The sequence below is a fragment of the Lottia gigantea genome (assembly GCF_000327385.1).
Source record: "Lottia gigantea unplaced genomic scaffold LOTGIsca_11, whole genome shotgun sequence".
In the NCBI taxonomy this organism is placed as follows: Eukaryota; Metazoa; Mollusca; class Gastropoda; family Lottiidae; genus Lottia; species Lottia gigantea.
The window spans coordinates 3,676,802-3,698,696 of record NW_008707001.1 but is presented as its reverse complement, the minus strand read 5'-3'; the positions used below and the strand labels follow the sequence as shown (position 1 = coordinate 3,698,696).

At 32.2% G+C, this 21,895-nt stretch overlaps 2 protein-coding genes across 2 annotated transcripts; one reads left to right on the top strand and one right to left on the bottom strand.

Moving 5' to 3' along the window:
• Positions 1-104: 104 nt before the first annotated feature.
• Positions 105-15,279, top strand: LOTGIDRAFT_110374 (hypothetical protein; the record flags this gene model as incomplete). Its single annotated transcript, XM_009047245.1, has 13 exons — positions 105-248; positions 939-1,142; positions 1,563-1,607; positions 2,281-2,360; positions 2,650-2,821; positions 3,057-3,103; positions 3,251-3,341; positions 12,656-12,725; positions 13,191-13,338; positions 13,662-13,752; positions 13,989-14,078; positions 14,558-14,734; positions 15,193-15,279. 13 exons carry the CDS (start codon positions 105-107, stop codon positions 15,277-15,279), a joined length of 1,446 nt encoding a protein of 481 aa, XP_009045493.1.
• Positions 15,280-20,646: 5,367 nt separating this feature from the next.
• On the bottom strand, positions 20,647-21,156 carry LOTGIDRAFT_110203 (hypothetical protein; the record flags this gene model as incomplete). Its single annotated transcript, XM_009047244.1, has 1 exon — positions 20,647-21,156. A coding segment is annotated over one exon (510 nt), but the record flags the coding sequence as incomplete, so codon positions are not given.
• Positions 21,157-21,895: the final 739 nt, after the last annotated feature.

The following is a 21,895-nucleotide window of genomic DNA, read 5'->3' as shown; positions in this document are numbered from 1 at the left end:
ATTTTCAGAACCACAGGTCTGTAAACTTGTACAAAAAGTAACTGGTTAGTGTGGACTACCAAAAAAGGAATATGGCGGGAGAAAGCATAACTAAGGTTGGCCACATGGCTTCTCAAGTCGATCATAACAAATACAATTCGCCCTTGGTGTCACGTTATGCCAGTAAGGATATGATCTACAATTTTAGCGACCAGAAAAAGTTTTCTACTTGGAGACGTTTGTGGACTTTCCTTGCTAAAGCCGAAAAGGTAATGTTTATGACATGTTTGATTCAGCCACGTCTTCATCCACAATTGCTTCATCCCGATAAATGTACTATAATCCGAAAACTATGCCAGGTCCATAATTATGTCATTCTTTTGTAATTTGGGGGCTTTCAGAACTCGAAAGTGATTTGTATAGACAAAGCACAGATTCATTTCCCATTGATCTGCATATTAAATTCAATCTTAAAGGGCTTATCCCATTATTGCTTGTGCTCATTAAGTAGCCTATCTGTTTATCTTTTAATCTAATAATGCCTAATGTTATGATAGTTTGAATAATTGTCATTAAAATTCAGATGCAGGATAAAAAGAAATTAAAGAAACATGCATGGTGTATATTTGATAGAATCCAGGTTTAGAACTAGTAATAACGGATTAAAATTCATTGTTCTATGGGCCGTATACAGCGCTCTTACCTTGACTTTGGCTAAAGTCGAACTTTACAAATTCAGGATTAAGGCTTTCATTTTCTACATTTGATAGTCAAATTTAAGCACGACTTTCGTAAAGATTGACCTGTGCATACCGAAAGTTCGACTTAAATCTAACTTTAGTCAAAGTTTAGGTAAAGGACGAGCACTGCATATGGCCCAATATCTTTAATGCTGAAAGAAAGCATGAAATTTGAAGAAGAATTATTTAAATCATAGAAACAAGGTGTATATTTTATAGGAGCTAGGTTTAGATATTAGTGATGATCAGATAAAAGAAATGGAGGAGAATATTGAGAAGATAGATTTTATCAAGGCTGCTGAAGAAGAGAAAAAGACTCGCCATGATGTAATGGCTCACGTTCACACATTTGGTATTTGTTCTCCTAAGGCTGATGGTATTATTCATCTTGGTACTACGTCAGCTTATGTAGGAGATAACACTGTAAGGGGATACTAAGCGCTATTTTTGTATGAAGACATCTTGAATTTAATATAATGGCCATAAAATGAAACAAAATGGGACAGTGCAAAAGTTAAAGTTAACATGAAAAATGTCATAGATTGGAACAAAATGTCTTGCAAATTTTTACTCCTGCAAACTTTCATTCTACATCAGTATATTTCTTGTATTTAGCCTGTAATTTGCTAAATTCTTTTTTAAAGAACTTCAAGATTAATTCCGAACATTATTTGATCACAGCTTATACATAGTAAATGATATAAAAATATTAGTAATGAACTTGTCCATGACAGATAAGATCCCCTTTCTTCATCTCCCATGCGTTGCACATAATGCTAAATATATAATTTTGTTAATCATGTAAAAATCTAGCTTAAACCTAATATTTTAACTTATTTTCAGGATATCATTGTGATGAGAGATGCATTTGATTTATTATTACCTAAAGTAAGTACATAGTTTTATAATTCAAAATGACAACTGCTACAGCATGGTTCCCGCGGTCCTTGAAATTCCTGGATTATCATGGAATATGAAAATGGGTTTTCAAGGCGTGGAATATTCTTGAAATTCCCAATTTTTCAGAAATGCCCTAGAAAATCCTTGTTTTTGTTGAAAGTTTTATTTTTGAATCATTTGATAAGCTCTAAAATATGTGATTTCGTTCTCGATCTAAGTAATGTGTTGGGTAATATTATCCCTATTTTTAAGATGGACTGACCCCAGTTGTAACAGTAACAGTAAACATTATTTTGACATCAAGCTGATTAACTATAGCCATTATAGTCAAGCAAAGATTGTAGAGTGATTCAAAACATAAAGAAAAAACAGTCTATTTTTTCGTGTTAAAAATAAATTGTGTTTACTACTTCTATACTTCCTGAAAGTAAAGAGTACTACTCATGATTTATCTGTAATCACACCTGGATGTGCACAATATCTTTAATTGACTATAGCCACATGGATTTTTTCTTTGTAAAATGTGATTAAAGGGAGACAACCAATGCTTCAGGAGAATTATGGCAGGAGAATTATGGCAGGAGAATTATGGTGTTCTGAAGCTAAATTTTTAAGCATCATGTGAATTGATCAGTTATATTATTATATTGTATTATTTCAGTTAGCAAGGTGTATTCAAAGATTGTCTCATTTCGCCAACCAGTTTAAAGATCTGCCTTGTCTATCTTATACACATTTACAGTAAGTTTTTATTTTGATCTGTTTCCATGAAATAGTTTCATTGACTATGAAAATGACATGTTCATTCAAAAGCCAGTTTCACAATAACAACCTCAAGCTTAAAAATATTCTTGTCTCACAACTTGGTTTATCAAAGATTTAACTTTCAACATAGTAGATTCATTGGAAAAATGATAAGTTTTGTAATACTGGCTCCCGATTTATGGTACTTTAAAGGTACCAGTACTCCTATAACACGACACATAGATATTTTCCTTATCATTCTATAGTTGTCTGGCTTTCTTTGTAGACCTGCTCAGCTATGTACAGTGGGAAAAAGGGCGTGTATCTGGTTGCAAGATCTTCTCATGGATTTAAGAAATTTAGAAAGAGCTCAAAAAGATTTAAGATTCCGTGGTGTTAAGGGTACAACAGGAACTCAAGCTAGTTTTCTGGCTCTATTTGATGGGGATATAGATATGGTTAGTAGTTTTTGAATTTAATTGCAGACAAACCTCATGTATTGTGCACTGAGGAAAATTTTGCCTGGACAGTGGGACATCATGGAATTCATTATGGAGTATAATTTATAGATTTCTTAGCAATTGAAAAGAATGTTTATTGCACGCTTTGGATTTACATCAACTAGATATTAGTGAATTTTCTCCTACAATTCATCCCCACAATTTCATGAGATATTTATTTGTATTTGTACAGGTGCATAAATTGGATGATCTGGTAACACAATATGCAGGATTTAAAAGGTATATCTTTTCATATTTCGTGATTGAAGTAGAAATTTTACTTGCTGTCACAAAAAAATCAAACAAAATAAATTTTTATGGCTAATGAGGGCAAGCAACACCATTCAGTATTATCTTTCTTAGCAAATTTTCATTTTTTTTTTCCAGCCATTTCTTAATTTGTGGGCAAACTTACACTAGGAAAGTTGATATAGATTGTCTTTCTACCTTAGCCAGTTTGGGATCATCAGTTCATAAGGTAATTTTTAAAAAATTTTATATTTATCTTTCTTTAACTTTTATCTTATCATATTGGCCTTCTTTGACTTTTGATAAACCTAGAGCTTGTTTGAAAATTTTCATCTGAACTTATATGAAAATATTTACATTTGATTGTCACATGATTCAGTGAACCCATTCATTTACCAATCTCCGATGACGTAATGACGTAATCTCCTATGACAACCCGGGATGTGGCGTATGAATACACAAAACTTTCAATTAAAAATTTTCGGTTTCCGAGTTTGTATTTAATATCAAAGTTATTTGTTTCTCTTACAGATGAACTTTCAGAAATGTATTTTCATTCGTTTGTAAAAAAACGACTCAATTAACCTTGCACTATTTTATTTGTGTTATTGTGTATTCATGTGTCATCGTCAGCCTAGCAACGAAGTGGAGGGGCTTAAAGTTAATTGACAGGAGTTGTGGTGCTATTTTTCCCCCACTTTTTGCCGTTCATTCGAATTAACACATGATAATTCTGCGTTCATCAACCAATGAATGCGAAAAAATCTACATTCAATTCTTAAGTAAATATTTTGTTTTACTTGATTATTGTACTAAAAAATGATTCAAGGGAAATTTTCGGTGAAAAATAGGACCTAAAATAATTTTCGTCAATTTGGTCTCTCAAGTGGGTTCATCAAGAAACACACCCATAAATATGTTTTGTCAAATTGGTCTCTCTAACCTTTACCACTAGGTGCAGGACATCAAGAAACACACCCATATGACGTTATTGTCACCATTTGTGACAAATATGACTGAAAATATTTACACCCTCATATTGTTTCTTGACTAGATTTGTCATCCTGTAAAACACCTGTGAGCAATGGCCCGTTTTCATCCAATTTTTTCATTTCAATTTCTTTGACAAATATTTGAGCAAATGAATTCAAGAGTTGGTGTAATAAATTCTGATGAATAATGTAGGATTTAGTATGATGATTATATTTGATTGTTAAAATAAGGACATATTTATGAAATATTACCCAATACTAAGGTAATAGGAGATAAAACAGTTATCTTGATGGGCTTCTTCAAAGTTCATTACCCAGCTTAAGAATGTTCTAGAGTCTAATTAAAGATGAGTTTCCTTATTTCCATTTATACATATAATATAACACCAAACGAATGCTTGATTTTACTCTTAAAAATGCGAAAAGCCATCTTTAAACTTTAAAATACCTTAAAACATGCTGAATAAGAGTGATAAACATAAATATAAGACATTAATACACTCTGATTATTATATCTATATATCTACATACAATACAATATAATTATATACTTCTTTAATATTTCTTAGAATACATGATTTAAAGGAGCTCTTCCACATATATAACTAAAAAGAATTCAGTGCACTGCCATTCTCCATGGCAACAAAACATTACAGGTGGGCCTATATCCTATTAGCAAAAATATTCATGCTTATCTGGAGATAATTGCAAATGTTAGATCAGTTCAAGGAAAAGAGTGAGTGGATATGAAAGACAGCATGCCTCGCCTTGTATTTCTTACAACTCATTCCACAATTCTCTTTAGAGGGACAGGTACCTTTAGATAGACACGTACCTTAGTCTCAGAAATGGGAGTTTTTTATCTGTGCTAATAATCAGAAAAATGTTCGAAATTTTTGCCTTCAAATCGATGTGTGTACAGAATTATCGTCGTTTGAAAGTTAAAATGAAAGTTATGTAGACTTCACCATATACAGAAGAGACATATAGGTAGAATAGAAAGTGAAATTTCTGGTTTGAAGTATACTTGTAGAGATAATGGGACTTGCATGCAGATTAAATATATTCAAGACCCAAATCAACCCCCCGAAATGGTGAACTGCCGGTATGGCCTTTTTGGTTTATATGTAATACGATCTTAAGGATATTATAATGATAAGATTTTTTATAATTTTATCAACATCTGATTCAGACATTAAGATGAAATTTCACACTTTTCATGGTTAACTTAAACTCTGCATGTCAAAAGTCAAAGAATATTTATTCTTGTTCAGTCATTTGGTAATCTTAAAAATTTGCAGGTTTAGCAATCTCCATTTCTGTGAGAGTCCTTGACCTTGAATAAGTCATCTTGTCATCGTAAAAAATGTTAGTGTGAGATGCGGTGGCTAAGTGAGATCACTAACCTGAAGATCCAGGGCTTAATCCCAGCATAGGTCGCGATGGGATTTTTTAACCCCTTATCAGTGATGAAGGTCGAAGGGGCTGACATGGAAAAATAGTTTTTTTGTTAGCTTAAATTTTGATGCTATTGAGTCAAAATTGCACCTAAATAAGAAAAGAAATGTCAAAAGGATTGGCCTCTAGTTATCCGTATTTTCATGGGTCTATTTATTGGGTTGATACATAACAACTCAACTATTGTAATTGAATGAAATTATTATCATGTCAAGGTAACTTTCGTAAATTTGTTGACATTCCTTTTGGGGGTGTAATTTCATCATACTTTTGTTAATGACTGTTGTATCTGTATATTGATAAGTAAATATTTGCAGGAAAGTTAGAATTGCCCATCTGGCTATGATTCAGAACATAAACACAAAAAGTGCAGTTCAAAAAGTAATATTTACCTTTTATTGCCACGTGCTACAGTGAACCAATGTGAGAAATTTTGGCAATGATTTTATCCTTAAAAATACCGTGATAGATTCCTGAACACTAGCGAATGTAACTATAAGGATTGACTGTTGATTTGTTTGCGTTCATTGGTTGACGAACGCTGAATTTTCACGCGTTAAATCTTACGTGAATGGCTTTGCGTTCATCAACCATTCAACGCAAAAGAATCTACATTCAATCTTTAAATAAACACAATATATGGCTTGTTTAGTTTCAATTACTTTTCATTCTCCCTCAAAAAACGGTAGACCACAATTTGATTTGTCCCTGAATGGGGAGGGGCACAAATTTAATATTGAGAAAAGTTGATATATATTTTTATTAAACACTCATCAATAATCTTAAATTATTTATTATTAAAAATATAAATAGAATAATGTTATTTTATAAAGATAATAATTTAAAAACCAACAATATCACTTCAACTCTTTAAAAACATGGAATTTTATTCACCGGGCCGTACAAATCCATTTACCACATAGTCAACAGGGCTGCTGATCCAGATGTATTTATAATTCAAGTCTGTTTGGAGCACCAAAATCATCTCCATGGTTTTTCCAGCTCTTTTGCTCTCAACCCCTTTCGTTTAACTGTTTTGAAGAAATGTCTTCTTTGTTAGCAATCTTATACATATTGATGGTTCTGGAATCTATGATTCTAACCAGTCATAGTATCATTAAGTAGCACAAATGGCAAAGAACAGTCGCACCTTAATGTGGTCCATTTGTACACAGGAAAACAAGAGTTTTTGAAAACATAGGTCTCTACATCTCAGTGTGAAAATGGGAAATCATCATCAGCTCTAAATGTTGTTCATATATACACAGAAAATCAAGAGTGTTTTAAATCATTTATACTTAAAAGTTGTCTGATTTCAGTAAAACAAGTCTATCCTTGACTGCACTTTTTTTGTTCTTTGAAAATATTTCTGGTGGAATGCCATCAATGTTATAAAAATGAGCCATGTCTGATTTTTTTTTAAAAAACATTTAAATGTCATCCAATTTATGTAAAGGAAGATAGACCTATGTCTATTTTAGATTGTTCTTCTTTGTTTTAAAAAAAAAAACTCAAGGAAACCAACATATCTGGTGGATTATCATCAATGGAATAAAATAGATCTATATCTATCCTCAATGGTTCTCTGAATATATTTGGTTAAATGTCATCCAATTCAGTTAAGCAAGATAGACCTATGTCTATTTTAGATTGTTCTTCTTTGTTTTAAAAAAAAAAACTCAAGGAAACCAACATATCTGGTGGAATATCATCAATGTAATAAAATGGAACCATGTCTGTCCTCGATGGCTCTTTGTATATTTTTCACCACTTTACTGTTTGTTCTCAACACTCCCTCTAGCCTGTTATTACGATATAAACACAGTAATTTATCTCCGTCAAGTTTCTGTAGAAATATCTGATGTTTAATTGTTGGTGGAAGTTTATGTTTATCGGCCCACATTAACATATAACTATGAGGAAAATGAGTTATTCCCCTTGGCCAATTTCTCGTCTCGAAGTGCCAGTTATCAGGGTCTAAAAAGATACAGAATTGTTTGAAAATAATCAAAAACTAAATGTAGATGAAATGAAATTATTATTGAACAATCTCCCTTAGATTTTGCTGATTAATCTATTGCAGAATGGTAATAAAGATGTTGAGCATGCTCCAATTACTTCCAACCTTTTGTCATATTAAAACTTTAAACAGATTAAACTGCAAGTTTTATGGGCATGGATTTATAAGTTGATAATTTACAGATTGAATAAGGAATAATTTAGGAGCTTAAATTCATATTATGGAAGTCATTGTCAAAATAATTTTTCAAAAACTTTTTAAATAGTCCCTTCAAACTCAAAGACTCTACATATATTCTATCACGCCTGTCTTTTCGACAATAATTTTCAATATAAAATGGACTGTGAAACCTCTGGTTAGAGATTCCCAATATTTTTGTAACTGTCTATAGGGCAAAAAACTGTGTACTAAGCATACAAGTAAACGCTATATCTATTGTTATTAGTTTAATATTGCGTAAAAATATCCATCTTTTTCCTTTCTAAATTCTCCTTACCTCTGTCGTCAAATTTAAATGATGTAATCCAATTACAGTCCTTAGTTTTACAGCGAAAAATTTCCGTTCCATATAATTCACCGTTATGTCTGATACCAGCTTTCTCTTCATAACGACTCATATTTCTCTCGCCGCAGTTCGGACATGTTGAAAATCCACTGTTCCAAAACGGTATACGATTCAAATCATTTTGATCACCAGATGAAAACTGATCTGACCATATATCTTTATTAGGATCTGAAATAAGAGAACATCCAAATTACCTAGAGCTACATTGTATATTTCCCTTGTAGCATCATATTTATTTACAAGTACAGTAACTTACACAAATAATGGGGGTAGGCTATATAATATATTATATTAACTGGGAAAAATTTGGGGAATTTTAGATCAGAAGATTCTTTGATGTTTGAAGTTTGATAAATTTAGATTCATACTAAGCCTCTATTCTTATAAAAATATCAAACAGGTCAACTAAAAATGGACATATAGAATGACAGGGGTGCTAGAACCACATAGGCAGTGCCTCTGTGCCTGTAACTTATGGAAGCGGTAAACTTTAGTAGAACTTTGGGTACTCTCATGGAAATAGATACTGGCTCCATGGGTAATGATCAGCATGTTTTCTGAAGGAGTGCCAATTTGACAAATGTAGATAAGCAGTGTCAGAATGTGTGCTGGACTGGAAAGTTAAGCATGCCCCACCCCTCTAATGAGCCTCATAATATGGTGCTCAAATTAGATAATTTTGTGTCTGTAGTACTTTATGTTTTTATTTTCTGTCCTATATTTGACCTGAATTAAAATCAATTAGAAGAATGTATACCAGTAGGCTATGTCAGTATTAAGCTGAGATTCCATATACGCGTCATGCGGATCCGTCATGCGTTAAATATCAAAATGGTTGGTTTAAGAGGGTATGATTACATATATGAGGAATGCATATGCACCAAAGCATCCATCTGTCTAGAAGTCTGTGCGTCAAAAGAAAGATAACACATACTTTTAACATATTTGACACATGACGGATCTGCAAGGGCCATTTATGTCCGTATATGGAATCTTAGCTTAAGACTAGGTATTATTTGAAGGTCAGAAATAACAATTGAAAGTTCCTGTCCTATATTTGACCTGAATTGAGATCAACTTGAAGAATGTATACCAGTATGCTATGTCAATATTGGACTGGTTAAAATGTAAAGGTCAGAAATAACAATTGAATGCAACTGTCACATTACATCTCATTTTGAAAAGGTTAAAATACTTGAGTAGTTATTTTGATTTAATTTAATTAAATTGATTGTTCGCAAAATTTGAATTTCAAAACTTCATTTTAAAATTTGAACTAAAAGTTAAAATGTTTGTATTACATTGCTGTTATGTTGCAAATTTTATACACTTTGGTTGTATATAATATGTAAATTCTACAAAATGTTTAGTTACTCCCTCTAAATAAAGGACCTTGTATGACCTAACAATTTATTATTGTATTATTGTCAGCTTTACTTATCTCTTTCCTAGATTGACCTATTTGACATTAATGAAAGATAGAGTCTTGTGTGCAAGTGTTTTCTGTTTATTTGTTATTTATAAATCATCGTAATTTCTACAGCTAGATTATACATGTCTATCAGAGACTGATAAGATTCAACAACTTTCCGATTAAGTCTTGTGTTAAAGGAACATCTGTAGCGTCTTGCATGTCAACTTCAAACATTATCATAAAAACTCCTAATAATATCTAAGGCTTAGTTTAAGAAGATTTGCAAGAACCACAAATGTCTGACTGAAGAGTTGAAATATGCAAATTGTTGCTATTGGTTACATAAAAAGTAATGAAAACCTCTTTAAAATCCCTAATAACTTGAAACTAAAATGGATATTTGAAAATAAATTTAACTTACCATCAACTTCTGTGACTCTGCCTGAAACTGGTGTAATAATAACAGAGGATCTGGCACTGAACACTAGACACTTCTTCTTGTCTGGAGACTTGAAACAACTCTTAAATAACTTCATTTTACTATCATAAAACAGTAATCTATGATAACCTTACACCATATATAGTTGGAATAGCTCAGTCAGTAGCGAGTTTGATTGTCATCTGTTGGTTATTTGGTTATTAGGTGCTGTGGGTTTGAATCCTCCTCAAGGAAAGAAAAATCCTGTGCCAGTGCTACCGAGAATCTCCCAGTGTAGGTCTCAACCCCTAATATCATATACACTGATATAGTTAAAATACAGCAATACCATATACACTGTTACAGTACATCTAGTTATTTCACTTATGATGTCTAGCTAGTGAATAACATATTATAATAACCAAGGTTTTATATAACTTGGTAGGTAATTGTTATATGTCTAATACGGGTATTCAGACGGGTATTCAGACACGTGAAAGATTAAGCCCACATCATATTTCCTTTTTGTTGATATCAAACCTGCATCTTGACATTCTGACAATTTACAGTTAAGATATTTTAGGCTTGTTTGTTTTGATTGTGTCAATCATGGTTTAACTTTATAGTTTGAGACTGACATTTTCCATTAAGTAGCCAACTTTTTAAATTTTAAACAAAACAATTTAAAAAAAAAAAATTGTCTGAGATATAATTTGACCAGACAATTATCAATCCAAGCATCTGATAAACAAGTTAATATAAAATATTAAATATGTCTTTTATTTAATAAGAGTCTAATTTGCACATTATGACAGCATGCTGAGACAAATACTCAAGACTTAAACATAATATAGAACAGTATACAGTTCTATGAACATAACAACAGTTAGACACACTTATTTGATTTAAACAATATTTTATTTCTATATTAAATGAAATTTTTACAGAAAATAAGTAAGGTTTCGTAAAAAAAAGCCGAAGCTTATGCTAATCTGGCACACTTTGTCATTCCAAATTTATTATCTTTGCTGAAAGATATTGGGTATGTTCATCGGCATTCAAGATGTCTGAAACTACTACATATTTTTTGCAGCAAAACCGTATAATGGACGATGATAAGTAATCATCATGTCACATGACCTTTAAACTGGCCAATCAACATGATCGCACTTAGCTATTAAGCATTTTGTTTTGTAAATATGAGCACACATGAATAATGAATGAATTATGAATATACGAAGGTCACTTTGTTAAATGAAATTCTTGCGAATCTTTTTGATTAAAGTGAACCATGCACTCATCTATTTGTTGATGAGAAGGAATGGTTTTAATAATGATGAGTATAAACAAACACATTCTTTTTTAATATCAAAGAAAAACATTTTTGGTTAGTTTTAGTGATAAATATTATTATTAGCAACTTTTGTGATAGTGATATCATAAAACGCTTAGTTTTAGTGGAATTGCAGGAACCACAGACGTCTGATTTAAAATTGGAATGGTGCAAATTGATGATATCAGTTTAGCAAACCTTATTACAATCCCTTAACACAAAACCTTGACTTGACCTTGAAAGTTTATATAATTACCAACCTGCAGCTAACTGTTAATTCTTTCAATACAAAGTGCTAAGTTAAGGTCGTTATGTTTTCAAGAATAGATCTTTATGATCTGGATCTGGATTTGTAAACAGTCCATATTTACAGTTTATATTAGAGGAGCATTTAGCTGTTTTTATAAAACGCTTTCATTATTAATAACATCCTAAATTTTACCTGAAAATATTTATACTGAAAAGTATACTATTTATATCTATGTATCTTCTTGATCAAACTGAATTTGTTTTAAAATCGTTAATCACAATTACTAATTGTTAATTAAGCAGTTTGACCTAGTTTTCGGTGTTTAGATTTATAATGGCTCGATATTATTAGTTTTAGAATACGTATGAGACATATTTCTGCACAATTAGATATTTATTTTACTTAAATCCTTACAGTAGTCTTCTAACAGGTTCCAAAAAGCATAACAAACAATTAAAGGGACACATTCTCTAGATTTTGGAGAAAAGACTTTACAAATTTGAGCAAAAATGTTTTCGGCCTGCGGAAAAGCGAATTCTTCTTAAAGGTACCTTTTGAGTTCTCGGTATAATGGTGACTTTTATCAAACAAGCATAAATGCCTGACAAATCTGGTTGTACCTAATGACATGATATACAAAACGGCTGAGGGGTACGATTTTCCCTTCTTCGTACAACACCATATGTTCAGCCAACTCCTTAACTGTATATTGGTACCCTGTGGGGTACAGAAACATTTTAAAAATATCCGGCAATGTCTTGATGGACTCATTTAAGGTTCAACTTTATATAGATACCAATGATTTATGCAAACTTTTTGCTTTTGACATGATAAAAATTATCAAAAATAGTGACCCGAAAGTAGGTCGGAGCATATAAAATGACAATTTATGTCGTGTCGATATCCCATCTGTATATTAGGTCAGGGGAACTGCAACACTGATTCAACTTTTGTTTTAAATCTGTCTGAACAAAGACTTGAAAATTGATAAAAATTGTACTCATTGGATGATGTCCTAAAACAAAACTATTCCAAACAATATTCTGGAATTAGAACTATACTATACTTTACCATCTGCTTGTTTTTTTTTCAGATTTGCACTGATATAAGATTATTGGCTAATTTTAAAGAAATTGAAGAACCTTTTGAAAAAGAGCAAATTGGTGAGATAAATTTGTAAACTTCTGATCTTTATTTAGTACATGGTGCTTAATGGTTTTGTCAATATTTTCACTATCAACAATCCCATAGACATGATACCTTTATTTGGTAAGACATGAATTGATCTGGTTGTATCTCATACCTCTATTTGGACCATTATAGTAGTTTTAGGTGTCATGTGAAAAGCAGAGCATGCTTACTTTGGAGGTCTCAACTACTATACAACTTTATTCCCGATTTTGCAATTGTTGGGATGAGATTTTTGATTGATGGAAGTGTCTTGCTTGTACAGGTTTAAAATGTAACTTGTCTATATTCGCACCTTCAATGAGATACAATGTTATTAATCTATAAGTATTATGAGCAATACAGGTTGCAATGCCATGCTGTATAAGATAATCTTATTAATAAGATTGTTGAAAGTTATGCATAATTTTAGGATCCGAAATATTTTGATATTATTTTAGGATCCAGTGCTATGCCGTATAAGAGAAATCCTATGCGAAGTGAAAGATGTTGTGCGTTGTCCAGACATTTAATGTGTTTAATACAAGATCCATTGATGACACAATCAGTTCAGTGGATGGAGAGATCGTTAGATGATAGTGCCAATAGGTCAGACAAATTGATTTTTTATTTAAAATTAGTTTTACATTCTTTGAAATTTTTCTTGTATAGCAGCATTAGCCTAGTAGGCTAGATTTTGCATTTGACAAACATTGAATGTCATGTGTAATGGCTAACCTATATTTGATGTCCGAGAGAGGATATTGACCGTCGGTTATTTGAGCTGCTCTGTTGGTCATGTCCATGTCTACTCTTTTTGGATTTTCAGTTGTCTAGGATTCGAAACGCTACATTTTCTTTGAAAAATTTATTATGAATATATCACTTTCTCACTCTACCCTACCCTTATTTATCAAATTTTTATTTTACAGGAGAATAAGTATAGCTGAATCATTTTTAACTGCAGATTGTTTACTAGGAACTTTACAGAATATATTTGAAGGTTTAGTTGTTTATCCCAAGGTATGCTTACATCACATTTTAAAGATAAAAAATGTGCAAGTTTTGAATGATTTTGACAATTTAAACATCAAATTTGCTAAATTAGTTTGACAAATAACATTTCAACAGTCCTGAATGTTGTTCCAGAATACAAACCTAGCATACAAGATCCTTTTCTATTTTCATTTCTCATTTTGTCCTCACGTTGAAAGTTTGTAGAGATATGTTATAGTTATAATATATTTATATTGAAACAGGTGATAGAAAGAAGAGTAAAACAAGAGTTACCATTCATGGCTACAGAAAATATTATAATGGCTATGGTTAAAGCAGGAGCAAATAGACAAGTAGGTTACAGGTCAATTCCTATTGCTCACCCTCCTGGAACCCTTGAAGCCACTCTGTAACAAATGTGTGAGAGTCTACATTGGTTTTTTGATTATTATTACATGTACATACCAGAAAAGAAAAAAGTGGAGCAGATGAGATTTTATGCATAATTTCTGAAAGGATTTTCCATGTTTTATTCATAGCTTCTATTTATTCTATTCTTCTATTTCACATTCTTTCTATGTTGCCTTGAAAACTAAGTACTACACTTTGTGCTATTCAACTCTCTATATCAAATGACATGCATATTAGACAGTTAGACTCATAAACAACTATTCTTCTGTACTGAGATTTATGTTACAAGTCTTCCACACTATGTTTTGTTGAACTGCAGAGAACATGAAATCCGATTTTCAATTTTGAAAGTGATACAGATGGTTGAAATCTGTCAGCTAATAAAACAATATTATAGGAATGTATCCCTTTATAATTGTAGGTATGTCATGAAGAAATAAGAGTTTTATCTCAAGAAGCTGGTCAAGTGGTCAAACAACAAGGTTTAGATAATGATTTAGTAGAACGTATTAAAAAATCTGATTATTTTAAACCAATACATAAACATTTAGATAGTCTGTTAGATCCTTCTACCTTTACAGGCTTGGCACCTCTTCAGGTAAGCCGAATTTATGATTGGAATTCTTGAGTGGTTCTTGAGGCTGCAGTTATTCTGTGAGTTGGGCCTCTCTTGCAATAAAATTCTTCTAGTGGTTCTTGGTTCATTATTTAAGAATTGGGCCATTCCTTGGATTAGAATTTTTTATGGTGCTTCTTGAAGCTGCAGTAACTCAGACCCCAAGAATCTGGGCTTGATTCTAGATTTAGTTATATGTACTCAACGTAATGAAGATAAAAGCTAGCACAGGGCCTAATCTAAGGCCAAAGCAACTAGCATTGGCATAGAAATTCTTACCTTGAGGAGGATTCAAACCCACTGCACCTAACTGCCTAGAAAACAGTCCACAGCTACCCACAGAGCTATTCCAAAGACAGTGTTCCAGCCCAGCATATAGGAATTATGGTGTTCCCTCCTTTATCAAGTTTTTTTTCACCCCACTGTTTACTGTATTACAGGTGAGCCAGTTTATAACAGAAGAAGTAGAACCAGCTATTAAAACCTATTCTAAATGTATGGAAGGGAAATCTGTATTAATTTTATAAAACTTTTAGTCCTATAGTATTCAATAATCCGTATTTCTTTTACCAATTTGGTGCTGTACATTGTGACTGCCATTATGGTCTTAGGTTTTTTTTGTGTTGTATGGTATACAGCCTGTAATTGTAACTATGATTATCAGAACTCCTGTATTATGAATGGTAGGGAATAAAATAATGATGATAAAAGTTGCAACATCTTAGTATTTTAGAGTAGTATTGTATACAGCCAGATGAATGCATTTATTATTGTAATAACCTGATACTATGGAATTATGAATGATTGGCTATCAGATATCGTGGGTGACTGCTTGAAACCTCGTATAACGATATATGACGCGGAATTAAAACTATTTGTATGCGTATTTTGTTAAAATCTTTTTTATTATATTTTTTACGGCTATATGTGGTTTTCATTATTTGAAAATATAAACCTCGTATAACAATTTGAAATCTCCGGCCTATTGAACCAAAAACATGTATAATAATACAGTATACGAGGTTTTTCATTTTCATCCGTAGGAAAGGAACATTGAACCTGGTATAATATATTTTACGAGGTTTTAAATCTGACTGTTTATATACGTGTTATTTAATTAGTGCATTTTGAGTTATTTACAATCAAGCTAAGAATATGATCTTTTGATCACAAGATCCGCAATTTTACGAGCTTTCGAACGGTACCAAAAAGTCAAAATGACCAAATATGGCATAAACGAGGTTACAAGCGGTCACCCACGATATGCATCTTAATATTGTATTTTTTTTAATGTAGTATTGTTCACTACCAAATGAATGCATTTATTGCCATTACCTATACAAATGGATTTTCAATGATTAAGAATTTTTACTATCAATGACACTTGATATGTCGTTGTGATGTCGTTATAGCATTTTGTATTATTGTATATTTTACAGCCATATAATTGCATTTAATACCATCATCTATTCCTCAAAAGTATTTTTTTTCATTTTACTTTTACTATATATTATGTGTGATTGAGTTTGTTTGAAATATATGGTCAGATCTTTCTTTCTTTTCTTTTGCTTAACTTGATCACATATCAGTCACTCAATGATTTGTCATCGAAGGAAAGTTTTTGAGAATATTTATGTTGAGACCTTTTCAGAAGACAATTTTAATTGGATATTACTTTTTAGTCAGCCAAATACTGATCATAAACAATAGAAACTCTACTTGACTACTAGTTTGATCCCAGATAAAAGATTAAAACCATGACCAAGGGATAAAAAGTGTTCACTCTCACTCTGTCAGTCTTTTTGTATTAAAACTGTGGGTATGGAGACTAAGATGTTTTAACCACAGCTTGAATGTGAGTAGAATTTAGGGGTTGTAATCAGATTGACAACAACAGAGGAAAGTCTCATTCTGTCAGCAGATTTCCCAGGGTTCATTTCTTGTTGCAAGCTAACCAGAGGAAACATTTGTGTTGAAAAAAAAAGGCAAGTATTTTCAATAAATCTTTCAATTTATTTTGTATATTGGTTAAACAAAAGGTGCCAAGTGCTGAAATTTGAATTCTATAGTTCTAACTTGATTTTGCGATTGAATAATGAAGAGCTGCTTGCACAGATGCAACCAAATTTTAAATGTTTGTGGCATCATTTAGACTTTACTAGCATTAACAAATGTATTCAAATCGGCAACACTGGTTCAGAACACGCATATTAAGCTTTCATGTCCAGGAAGAGATCCTCAACTCTAGATTGCACTATTTATGGTGCATCAGCCTTTGCAAGGTGGCATGTGACAAGACAGTTCTCAGATCCAGACAGGTATTTTCATACATTTGTATGAAGAGAAAATATAGAATTCCCAAGTCTATGATTTATGGTTAGGTCACAGGTCTACCAACAATATGTATTATATAATGTATATTACTCATTTATATGATGTACATGTTATCATATAGTGTACACTTCTGTACTGGGGGAATCTGCAACAAGAAAATCTCAAAGTTTCATGTGCTTGTATCTGAAGCTAGCATTTTAGTTGATGACGTACAACAATCACCTCTTGAGTAGAAATACAAACAATTAGGAATTGTCATAATTCTTAAGAGTTCTTTTTGGATTTCCTCTTTAATTCAACAATTTTTAAGTAATTTTAGCAAAACTAAACAAAAGTAGTATTATTTAGGAATTTTCGGGCTGCTGGACAGTCTAACATTATGAGAAGGATTGGGGAACAGTCTTCGCCTTTATTTCCAAAATGAAAATCACAGTCACTTTATGAGAAATGATTTTAATTCGTGAAAAAGCTCTTTTGGCCAAATGAAAGTTCAGATTTTAAAATGAAGCAATTAAAATGAAATGATGAAAATAACAAAACTAAGATACTAAATAAAAAACAACAGGTCTCAACAAAAATTAGTTAACAACACCTCCATCTTTGAGGTTTCACAGATTAATCAAAACATTTTACATCTAACTTAAAAACTATTTACCTTCTCTAAAAAAAATTGTATATCAGCTCCACTCATTAGTATTTGGTATAGTGGAACCATAGAATTGTATAATGTATACAGTTCTATGCTGGAACAAAGACATTTTCACACATCTGGGAAGGATACAAAACTACTATTGGTTTAGGTAAAAAAATTAACAGCTCTTTTTGAATTTTGAGTTGTCTCCCAATGTGCACAATATCTTTGACTCAAGAAGTAATAGGCCTAGAATTTTGATTTCACTTTAGTTTTTCAGGGAAAGCCCGGACCCTGAAAGGATCATGCATCAGTAATGTTTGAAATGTTGAAGTGATATTCTCTACAATGAACCTAAACTATATCAAAAATTGAAACTAAATTCAAAAAAAGTAATTTTCTAAATAAGAAATTTGACTAGTTTGCAAAAAAGACTAAAAAAAAGATCAAATACAAAATAATATTTGTATAATTATGATGCAGATAATTGCACAGTAAACAAAAAATATTTTATGAAAACTTCACAATGACAATGTTATTCTTCTTATACCTTGACTGCAGTAGACACCTTTCTTGTATCACAGAAGTTTCTAAATGCAGTGATTTTGTTTGATAGTACGCTAGTAAATACAGTCAATCAGAGCTCTTGACAGTCTGCCTTTCGGATTGGCTGTATTAGCTTAGTGAAGATGCCACAGATTATGCAAAGAAATATTTTAAAATTTAAAGCTGAAGGGATGGTGAATCCTACTAGGATTTGCATAAAATGTGTATGACCTAATTAGGAATGAATTCGTTAGTTTTTGTAATTAAAATAATCTGAGATTCTAATAAAGTATGTACAACTCTGTGGTAAATAGCAATTGGACACAATATTATAGATAACAATAGTTATTTGTTGATACTCTAACCATAATACTGTTGTCCCTAGTCAAGCAACTTTTAAAGCAAATAAGACTATGTATGGTTCTCACGTAAAAATAATTCACACGAACGTAGTTCACAGCCATTTTGAATCTCTTAATTAGTCAAATTTTAAGCATATAAGAATGATATTTCAACTAAGCCTTCAAACCAATTTTAAGTTTTAGAAATGGCTTTGATTGTGATTTGAAGGCTTTGATAAAATACTAGGCCTTTTCAAAAACTTGACTTATCGAGTCAAACAGATGATTGAAATTGGTTATGAACTATGTTTGTGTTTGTTATTTCCATGTAAAAACCATACATAGTTTTGTATGCTTTATAAGGTCAAAAATTAAATTAAATTAATTAAATACTTGAAGATAATGAGCCTCTCAAACAAGTGCTTGATGGTGAATCATCTCTGGATTATACCAGACTATTGTTTTTCTTCAACTGGTGTCAAATTATTTACCTTTGTAGGTATAGAAGAGCAAGGTTTTTATGCACATCCTGGAGCCTTATTATCCAAAATTTAACTTAAATAGAATCCCGATTTTACGAAATACAGTAATCTGATTGGATAACAAAACTAAATTTTAAATCAATTTTAGTGATTGACCAATCAGATGGCTTGAAAACTAAAATCATCTTAAGTTAAGTTTTCAAGAATAAGGGCCCTGGACTGAATCAAAACATTAAAACAAACATTCCACTTAATTTCTAAATATTCATAATGGATACTATTATAATTTTGAAAGTGTCAGTCATATATTTTTGATAATAACAAATACCAGTTTTAAAATATCACAAATTATTCATCAGTGCAATTGTTATCCTTAAAATTGTGTCCTCTACTCAATATGTACAACCATTTATTTTGATTTCAATATTTACATCTTATGTTGTTTCTACAGCAGGACCATCTTGATCATCATCTTGATCATCATCTTGTTGGAATTCTTGTTGCAACTTCTCAGCTTCAATGTTACTATTATTAGTATTTTCAGCTATCGATAACTTCTGTAATTCCACTGAAACTGAGGGTTCGCTAGTTGGGAGAGTGCTGCTTTCGGAGGGTGGGTTATTACTGACTGAATCAATATCTTGAGATTCGAAAGTCAAATCATCTACATTGACTGGAGCTGACTCTGTATCTTCTGGTTGATCAGGAATTGAAGACATTGCTGCTTCCAAGTCAAAGGTTCCAATTTCAAAAGGTTCATCTGACTGACGTTCAGCACCATATTCAGTATTGCTGCTAAAATTACTAGATCCAGCTTGTTTACTATCAGGTTGAGGAGCTGGCATGTCAGTGAAGCTGCTAATAGGAGCTGATTGATTAAAGCCGGAACCTGATGCTGCATCAGTGAAGGTACTATTTGCAGCTGATTTATTAAAGCTCGTAGATGATGGCAGATCAGTAAAACCACTATCACGAGCAGATTGATTAAAGCCAGAACCCGATGCTGTATCAGTAAAGGTGCTGGTAGGAGGTGGTTGATTATAGCTGCTCATAGCTGGTGGCATATTAGCGTAACCAGCGTTCGAAAAGTGAGTAATAGGTACTGCTGGAATCATGTTTAAATCACTAAAGTTGGTACTCATTGGCATTGATGTCCCATGTGGTTGACTGTAATCCATTCCCGGTACGCTGGTGCTCATTTGTTGACAAAACTCTGGACTCGGTAGAATTGAAGGAAAGCTGTAGATAGGTGATTGTGAAGGAACAGGGTAAACTGGTTGAGTTGAACCAAACGATGCAAAATTAAACCCACCGCTATTTCCCATACCGGCCATACTGAAAATAGACAAATGGTTGCTGAATAAAGTGTAGTCTTATAAATTTGTTGGACGTAAACTTGGATCCACCACTGTGTATGAGGACTGAATCTAAAGCTAATCCACATCCAATTGTTGCTATAATGATAAATAAATACCAGTAGGTGATGGTGATGATAAATACATTCCTAGTAGATAATGATAAATACATACCTGGTAGGTGATGGTGATGATAAATACATACCTAGTGGGTGATGGTGATGATAAATACATACCTAGTAGGTGATGATAATGATAAATACATACCTGGTAGGTGATGGTGATGATAAATACATACCAAGTAGGTGATTGTGATGATAAATACATACCTAGTGGGTGATGGTGATGATAAATACATACCTAGTAGGTGATGGTGATGATAAATACATACCTGGTAGGTGATGATAATGATAAATACATACCTGGTAGGTGATGGTGATGATAAATACATACCTAGTAGGTGATGGTGATGATAAATACATACCAGGTAGGTGATGGTGATGATAAATACATACCTGGTAGGTGATGGTGATGATAAATACCTAGTAGGTGATGGTGATGATAAATACATACCTAGGGGTGATGGTAATGATAAATACATACCTAGTAGGTGATGGTGATGATAAATACATACCTGGTAGGTGATGATAATGATAAATACATACCTAGTAGGTGATGGTGATGATAAATACATACCTGGTAGGTGATGGTGATGATAAACACATACCTAGTAGGTGATGGTGATGATAAATACATATTTAGTAGGTGATGGTGATGGTGATGATAAATACATACCTAGTAGGTGATGGTGATGATAAATACATACCTAGTAGGTGATGGTGATGGGTAATGAGATGATGTTATAAGATTATCAGGTAAATCTAGAGTATGATAGGGTGATTGTATCAATATATCTATATTAGGACGGAGATTAGCTGCACTATTTAATAATGATCTTAAAATCATCTGTGTTGATTGATCCTGAAACGAAACAACAATAATATATAGCAACAAACCAACAGATATACCAGAGTGTAAGGTGCAGAGAGTTGAAAGGTCAAAGAGACACAGGTTAAAGAGTGTGACATTACCACAACAATCTAACATGATAATATTATGTAATCATATGGCAGGTTAAACGACTGTAATTATTCAATAGGTTTAACCCTTGAAAGACCATGTGTGAATAAAACAAACTGTCATATACCCTGTACTCCAAGTAATATAACTTGAAATGTATGAAATTAAGTGAGATCACTTAGTAACTGCCAAGCAGGTATATATCACATGGTAGGTAAAACAACTATTATTCAATTGGTTTATAAATAAAACAGAGATCAGAATTGTGTTGAGATTATAATATGAATATTGATACTAGAACTGAAAGTGTTTATGAATTAACAAACTCACCATAGGTAAATGAGAGAAATCAGGTACATTCTCTGGTAGTAAAC